The sequence below is a fragment of the Anarrhichthys ocellatus genome, unplaced genomic scaffold (assembly GCF_004355925.1).
Source record: "Anarrhichthys ocellatus isolate YVR2014 unplaced genomic scaffold, GSC_Weel_1.0 scaffold5, whole genome shotgun sequence".
In the NCBI taxonomy this organism is placed as follows: Eukaryota; Metazoa; Chordata; class Actinopteri; order Perciformes; family Anarhichadidae; genus Anarrhichthys; species Anarrhichthys ocellatus.
In genome coordinates, this window is record NW_022280035.1 from 6,085,577 (window position 1) to 6,093,859 (window position 8,283).

Genomic DNA, 8,283 nt, shown 5'->3' on the forward strand with positions numbered 1-8,283 from the left:
CCTTACACCATGGAAACCAGTGGGAGGAGAAGGATTTAATCTCTTTTAGGTCTGGCTGAAGTTACACATGAAGGTTTCAGAAGTATTTTAGGTTTTGGGGATGAAAATGAAATTGTGGCAATATCTGCTCTATGTCTGTCTTTTCAAAAGATCATCTACTATATCTGACTGACCAGCTAGTGAAGTGGCAGCCTGTAAAAACATCAGCAAGATAAAAATCTGTTGGACTTAAATCAGAATCGTCACCACAAACGCCCCGGAGGCTGTTTCACTAGTAGACAACTGGGCTAATGTATTTTTCTCCCCTCAGCTCGTGTTAAGCTGTGTAAACTTAGAACGCCACAAGACTGGAAAGAGAGGGAGGAGAGGAAAAAGAGGGGAAAGACTTGGGGGTGGAGGTGTGTGTCTGTGTCTGGAAGTGGAAATGGGCAACAGGGAGGAGGAATGTCAAACATTTCGTATGCCGGTCCAGCGGCTGTTTACACGGTCGTCAGCCTGTGACATCAGAGTCCAGACTTTATAAATGTCAGCAGGCGCAAGAATGGGCAGTTAGCAAACAGCGTCACACAGGTTATAGAGACGGAGTGAGCTCCATCAGCAACACAAGCCCTCATGGACCGACCGATGCGTGACTGTGCGATAGCTTTGGCTGTACTGCTGTGTGTGGCTACGCAGGTGAGGCCTGTTCCTGCTTACTTACTGCAGTTTGTTCTGAATTAGATTATTATGTGGTATGTGTGAGGTGTGCAGGTTTAAACAACAATGCTGATTGGCGCCAGTATTATAACAAGGTTAATTAATATTGTTGAAGATCTTTTTTTCTATGCAGGATATCACAGAGGTGGAGTCTCAGTGTGATCATTTGTCAACAAATTATAAATAAATTGGTTTTATGAATGGATCAACTTCTTGTCTACCCTGATTTGAATTGAAGAAGAGTACTGTAATCTTGTCTGGACAGATATAAGATCACAGAGAGCTCTGTGTGCAAGATAATCAAATAGGATGAGACAAGTAAAGCTGCAACTAACAATTTTAACTTTGACATTTAAATCTGTATCGGTTATTTGCATAATTTAATTGATCAGTTGTTTGGTAAAATGCCATAAAATAGAGAAAAATGGCCCTCCCGAACAGAAAGTTGCTTGTTTTGTCCAACTAACCCAAAGATATTCAGTTTATGATCACATGAGACAAAGAAAAGCAGCCAATCCAATCAAGAATTTCTAGCATTTTTGCTTGAAAAATGAATCATAAGAGTGAGAAATGTACTAATACATTTTCTGTAATTAATTAACTGATCATTTCAGCCCTAAATATAAGCAAATTACCTTTTTGTCAACTCTTGTGACAACAGATAGTCTAAATATTTAAGGGCACATTATCATTTTCCTTTCTGTTGATTAACAGTAAAGAAGTAATGTTTGATGGCCTTGTATAATTACAATACAGCAGCATTATCTTGTTGAGCAGTGAGCGAAAAACAAACAGTGGTCTGTATTTCTACACATCATAAATTCACAGAGCGATGAAGAGATTCTTCTGCTCTGGTTAAGTGAGAATGGCCTCGTCCAGATCTCCCCTTTGTTTTGGCTTCTGAGAATACCAATGACACTTTCTTTACTCTGAATATGCAGTCATGAGGGTAATAATCAAGATGATGATTATGATAATTGTGGTGATGACGATGGTAAAGATGGTGTGAGGACAACAATGATGTGTCATCCTCTTACCTGTTCTCGCCTGTCTTGTCCCTGCAGGTGTTGTGCCAGCTGTGTGACACTCCCTGCCTTTGCCCCAGTTCTGTCCCCCAGTGCCCCACAGGAGTCCCAGTGGTGCTGGATGGCTGCCGGTGCTGCCAGGTGTGTGCCCGGCAGCGAGGCGAGCCCTGCACGGAGATGTTTCCCTGCGACAGCCAGAGAGGACTACAGTGCGACCACAGCGCCAGCTTCCACGGAGACCCTGGGGAGTGTGTCAGTGAGTGCCTCTTCTCACAAGCAAACAACCAGGCTCACGTATGTGTGGGTAAAACAGAGTGGAGGACATACAGGGAGGAGGTGATGAAGCCTCAGTCAGTTTGCATGAGCAGTACAAACAGACAGTTAATGTTTACGGTCTGCTCAGCAGAGCGGGACGGCTGCTCTGCCAGTACTCTTAAATTCTATTTCCAGGTCTGCTGTTGACACATTTCCTCTTTGAGCAGCATGATAGATTGCAGAGGCAACACTCCTGTATTGAAAAACAGACTCCTCAGTTTCTCAGTAGAGAGGCCTGGTTTCCCATAAAACTACATAACCCTTGGCACGGACAGCAACTCCTGTGTCCTCCTCATGTGTAACCACTCTCTCTCTCATTTCCCCTTTGATGTATCCCCTCTTCACCTAATCTAATCCCTTCGCTTCCTGATTATGTTTCCCACATCAATTCCAAGTTGCAGGTGAGTTTGAGAAAGTCAAGAAGCCGTCTGTGCTGCGTGTGTTTCTTACAGGTCAGGAGGATCTGCGCTGTGAAGTCAACGGCATCACATACCATGAGGGCCAGTCGTTTCAGCCCTCATGTGACACTTACTGCCACTGCAGAGGTGGAGGGGTCAGCTGTGTGCCAGCTTGTCCTCTGAATGTCCGTCTTCCCACTCCGGATTGTCCCAACCCACAACATATCCGGCTGCCGGGAAAATGCTGCAAGGAATGGGTGTGTGAAAACCTAGAGAACACAGTCATTCAGGATGCCATCACAGGTAAACTCGACAGATGGATGGATGAGTTAAGATGGTTCAACTCTTAAAGGAGAAACACATTAAACATCCTCCAATGCAGGCCTTTATTTTTTGTTTTAAACTGATGTCCTGACTACAGAGCTAGATATTTACAGCATATTTTCCAGTTTCAGATGTGTCTCTGCATATGCTATCACTGCTACAAACGTTGCTCATTAATGATCAGTCCATATGGCAACATAAACTTTCCCTCATTTATATGAGGTTTGTCACTGGTGGTCATGTCTGGAAGTTTTTATTGGAGCATTTTTTGTATTAAACTGGGATGTGTCTGGCCAAAGGAAAACTCCCAAAGTCCAAATATAACCCACATTTTGTTGGAAAAGTAAAAACCTTTTTTTTTTTTTCACAGTAGACAAGTTTCCAAGTTTCATAACAATGACCGCAGCTGTGTAACAATTAAACATATGAAGCCATGTAGAGACTATTACTCTCATTAAAGGAGTGTGTGAATGTATACGTAATAGGGGGTGTTATAGGGAAATGAAGCCTCTCCAAAAACATCTGGAATTCCAAACATTGTCTGAGTCAAACAACCCTATGAGAGCAGTAACAGAACATTTAGTTCTTGGATGCAAAACCTGCAGTGTCATTCCTGCAGATCAGCTGATTAGTATGACTTATACATGTTTGCTTTGGGAGGAACAAAAATTTGCTTTGGATTTTTATGTTCACTAAAATCAAAAGATCTGGCTTAGTTTTGAATTGGAGTTTGAAAAAACAATCAGATGGGACGTTAAAGTTGCTGGAAGTGAGTCAATGAGGCGAATGAGTTCAATCATCAGCATCTAGTTTAGTGTAGAGAGGTTCTCACACCGTGATGTCTCTAGTAATTGTTTTTATTTGTTTTGTTTAGCCATGAGACCCGGCAGGTTGTGGCCAGCTCTCCCGATGGATCACCCTCTAAGTAAACTGGTCCCACCTGCCTCCACCTGTATAGAGCAGAGCACCAAGTGGAGCGCCTGTTCCCAGAGCTGTGGGACTGGGGTCTCCACACGTGTCTCTAACCAGAACCCAGCCTGCAAGCTGCAAATGGAAATGCGACTTTGTAAAGTGCGGCCTTGCCGTACATTTCAGCACGTCTCAAGGGAACCCACGGTGAGAATCTGTTTTTTTCTACTAGGACTGTCCTCGACTAAAGAAATTCTTGGTAGACTAACTCAAATCACCCACATCAAAAAAAATGTTTTCTGTTTTATGTGCCGGGTTTGGAGACAAGTGTCTCTGAAAAATATCTAAAAATATCTAAAAACCGGAGCAATTGTCTGCATGATAGATACAACAAGGGATAAGTGAAAATACATTGAGGGTTAACTTAAAACTTAAAGAAAAATAATTCTCCGACACAGAGCTGGCATGCACGAGATAATAAAAAATGAAAGCCCTGTGGAGTTCTGATTTGTGTTGTAAGTTTTATTGTGTGCGTGCTGTTTTCCTGGTGGGGACGACAGGGACGATGCAAGGCCAGCTACACGTCACCAGGTCCCATTCGGCTCGTTTACCAGGGCTGCTACAGCACCCGTGCCTACCAGCTCCGGTACTGCGGACAGTGCACCCACACCCGCTGCTGCACGCCTTATCAGACCACCACGGCTGAGGTGACCTTCCGCTGCCCCACCGGCAGACTGCTACAGAGAGCTGTGATGGTGATCCACTCCTGTGTTTGTCACAACAACTGCCCCTACTCACCTTACAGTAACCCTGCTCTGTGGGGATACAGGCCCTGATACAACAGCTGATTCATTCAGACTTCACCGACTGATTCAAATTGCCATGCGGATCCATAAAGACATCCTCTAAACAATGGACCTTGAAAGAGAAAAAGATAAATGTAGATAAAAAAAACTGTGATTGGGTTGGGATGAACATTGATCTTCACACATGTACAATCTCAATCTGCACTTATTCACAATACTTTTCACTCCCACACCTTGGTAACCCATTACACTGATGGTTGTATTCATTGGAAGCAAGCAAGCAAACTTAATTTACAGTATAAAGCACTTTTTTTACAAAGTGCTTTTATGGGAGAAGAAAAGAGACAATGAAGATAATATATACAACAACCAGAAACAAGTTTATAACCAACAAAAAAAAGTTATACAATTAAGAAAAACAAGTGGGTTTTAAGAAAGATATGCACTGATTTGCCTTGTCTGAGACTTTTCCACCTGGGGGTCAGAGGGCACAATAACTCCTTTAATTCCAGAGGTGCCTGGTCATGTAATGCCAAAGTAAAATGTTGAAATCCATCCTGTGACAGGGAGCCAATAGAGAGAAACAAAAGCTGGTATCATTTGTGAATTATATTCAAATTTTGTTGGTTTGTTGTTGTAATTTTATTCTGGATGATTTTTAGTCAAGATAGAGAAAATGTGTTGCTTGAGATGAGAGCATGGTTGGCTTTTTTTCCAGATGTTTAGACTGAATTTAACTTCTGATTATTGTAAATTGTATTTTTTTTACACTGGGGGAAATCTTTTTAGCAAGTGGACCAATTGCATTTGAGTAATTCCTCATGACTGTATCTGGGCCAAAAACATAATTTCTCGGGTTTCAAATACAGTTCTTTTTCACCTAAAAGACTAAACTATGACCGAGGACAGGACTTTGTCTTTTAGAGCAAATTTCAATGATTTAAAAATATGTTTGTTTGATGAAAATATATGCCACAGATTGACTCCAGCCTTTGTGTTGACAGATATTGTTTTCTGACATGAGCAATGCAACTTTTAACTTGTACAGTTTTTGTGTGTTTGTAGTCTCATGACATTGCACTTATTTCTTCATTTTCGTTCTGTTGTAAATAATTCTGGACAGCTCTCTCCTATGTATAGTGAAATTTGTCTCAATATTTTACATATGTCCTGCATTTCTACTCTCAATGATTGTTGTGTTTTTTAAATTGTATTTTTTCTTATTATAGTATTCACAGATTGATATAGTCGTGTCGTACATGCTGTAACTTCTCCCAACGCTTCACTTCATCATTCATCAGTAATTATTGTTCAGTTAACACTTCTGCCTTCTGCACATACGCATGCACTGTAACTCAGTCAGACCGGAAGCCCTTATTAGACATCCTGACATCAGTGGACAAAATAATCTGCTGCTGAGGACAGTGCGATAGCTTAATTCTGATCTTCTTTTTTAAGGATTTCATTACGATAGGATGTTACAATAGGATTATATTATATTCAACAGTCCCTGTAATGGTATTGATAATATACAGTATCAGAAGAGACCATCGGCTCACTGTTGAGCAGCTGCAACAGGAAGTACGTTATTACAGGATGCAGCCAACCTCACCGTTTCTAACCACACCACTTAACTTTTTTAGAAACTGTCACTGTAATAGGTTACCCACCAAATTGCTTGTTTCTAATATGCAAACTGCAACCCATGCAGTTTATTTAAACAGTTTATTTCTGTAAATACATCTTTATCTTGAAAGAAGATTGGAATAATGAGAAGATTGCTACTCCTTGGGGCTACATGTCACAGAAGTATATTAGGCCTAACGTAAATGTTGAAAACTCTAATGTCAGAAATGGTGCTAGAAGCATAGCTTACTAGACTAAAGCAAGACATTCCGTTTGTATGTCTCACAAGGTTTCATTAAGGGCATCAGAAAAAAGAAAGAAAATCTACATGTGAGGCCACGCACACACATTTAAACCTGTAATAGTCTAAGTTGTTACTGGGTGTCAGCATGTGAGATGACTACATTTTTACAGTTTCAGTTAGAAAGAATCAGACAAACCAGCCAAACAACCCATGTTATTTCCTGAATACCGACAGGTGCAAGAACTCAGATGTGGTATGCAAAGGCTGTGAAATGAAAGAGAGAGTCTTCTCTGAACCCATGCGGATGTGACTTATTTCTATTCTATCCAACACTCCACGAGGTTGGGAACTGTACTAACTGCTGTCGAGATGACAATGAATCACACAACTTGTCAACACATCAGCTTTGACTTTACAGGCAGATTTCTGCCTCCTGTTTACATCTTAGTCTTCATCCTTGGTCTGGTAGCTAATGGATGGGGGTTGAAGTCTTTGCTGCAGAACTGGAAGAAACTGGGTAACGTCAACATTTTTGTTCTCAACCTCGGACTTGCAGATATTCTGTACCTGCTCACGCTCCCATTTTTGGTGGTGTACTACTTCATGAGGAGTAAATGGATCTTTGGAGATGCATTCTGCAAGATAACACGATTCTGCTTCAACATGAATTTATATGGCAGCATTGGGTTCCTTACTTGTATCAGTGTGTACAGGTACCTGGCTATTGTCCATCCAATGAGAGTGATGGGAAGAATAACTGTCACCCACTCTGTGGGGATCTCCGTCATGGTTTGGCTGTTGGTGAGCGTTCAAAGTCTTCCAGACATGTTCTACAGCAAAACATTCGGAAACCAGACGGCTAGATGCTACGACACCACCAATGAAATCTATGTTGAGGATTACCTGAACTACAGCCTTGGAAGGACCCTCACTGGGTTTTGCATCCCATTCCTCATCACACTGGGCTGCTATGGACATGTGATTGTTTTTCTCTGCCGCACAAAAAACACTGACAAGGTACTGAAACAGAGATGCTTGAAGTTGTTGTGCATCTTGATTCTCCTCTTCTCTGTTTGTTACGTCCCCTATCATGTATTCAAGAACCTCAACCTCTGGTCAAGAGTTCTGTCCAGACAGAAGATATGCAGAGAGTGGTTCAATGGAGTCTACATTGCTCATCAGATAAGTCGTGGCCTTGTGTGTCTGAACAGTGCTCTCAACCCTCTGGTTTACCTCCATGGAAATGAAGGTAATCTTGCTCAGCTCAGACGACGACTCCAGCAAGCTCGTCAGATGTTCAGCCAACTGATTAAATTCTAGTGTGCCCGTGGCTCAATTCACCGATGAAGTAAAGCACAAGGGCAACGTGTTTAACGTGTTTAACAATGTATGTCATACTGATTGTCACATCTACATTGAGTTCATTTTTGTGTTGTGCAGTTTAGAAGGAAGAATTTCTTGTTTTAATTGGTTTTGTATTATTATTACTATGTAAATTGTTTCATATAAACGTGCTCAATTATTTATTAAATGCTCTGTTCAGTAAAGGAAACTTTGAATTATCTGACCGCCAGTGAATTATTGGTCTGTGTGGTGTCTGTGTATGAATTAAAATGTTAGGGAAGTCTTGTATTGGTCACCAAAGCAGTTTTTGTGTTGTTAAGGAAATGGATTTAATCAAATGTGTTTTCATTTGTACAGAGAAATGAATAAGCTATCTATAAATTCATCTTTAAAATGTAACTGCATACATAAACTCAAGTACTGTAGGCTACAAAGTACAATTGTGTTGCTTGCACTATGGGTTTCAATGTTACTTTATACTTCTACTTATTACTTACTGACTACATATCAGCGCCAAAGATTTTACTTTTTACTGCACTTCATATATTTCATCACTTACTTAACGATGATCAACTAATACATTATTATATATTATT

The 8,283-nt window shown here is 40.9% G+C and overlaps 2 protein-coding genes across 2 annotated transcripts; both read left to right on the top strand.

Annotated features, from left to right (window-relative positions):
• Positions 1-595: 595 nt before the first annotated feature.
• ccn5 (cellular communication network factor 5) lies at positions 596-4,548 on the top strand. Its single transcript, XM_031845641.1, has 5 exons — positions 596-675; positions 1,761-1,977; positions 2,489-2,737; positions 3,633-3,869; positions 4,211-4,548. Exons 1-5 carry the CDS (start codon positions 613-615, stop codon positions 4,501-4,503), a joined length of 1,059 nt encoding a protein of 352 aa, XP_031701501.1. The 5' UTR covers positions 596-612; the 3' UTR covers positions 4,504-4,548.
• Positions 4,549-6,590: 2,042 nt separating this feature from the next.
• On the top strand, positions 6,591-8,036 carry LOC116382170 (P2Y purinoceptor 1-like). Its single transcript, XM_031844976.1, has one exon. The coding sequence runs from the start codon at positions 6,713-6,715 to the stop codon at positions 7,661-7,663; it is 951 nt and encodes a 316-aa protein (XP_031700836.1). The 5' UTR covers positions 6,591-6,712; the 3' UTR covers positions 7,664-8,036.
• The last annotated feature ends 247 nt before the right edge of the window (positions 8,037-8,283 follow it).

Excerpts from the sequence above, each read along its gene's own strand:
- ccn5 (XM_031845641.1), top strand. The coding sequence starts at position 613 with ATGGACCGACCGATGCGTGACTGTGCGATAGCTTTGGCTGTACTGCTG. Across the intron at positions 676-1,760 it reads TGCTGTGTGTGGCTACGCAG|GTGTTGTGCCAGCTGTGTGA; the intron begins GTGAGGCCTGTT and ends TTGTCCCTGCAG. Across the intron at positions 1,978-2,488 it reads AGACCCTGGGGAGTGTGTCA|GTCAGGAGGATCTGCGCTGT; the intron begins GTGAGTGCCTCT and ends TGTTTCTTACAG.
- LOC116382170 (XM_031844976.1), top strand. The coding sequence starts at position 6,713 with ATGACAATGAATCACACAACTTGTCAACACATCAGCTTTGACTTTACA.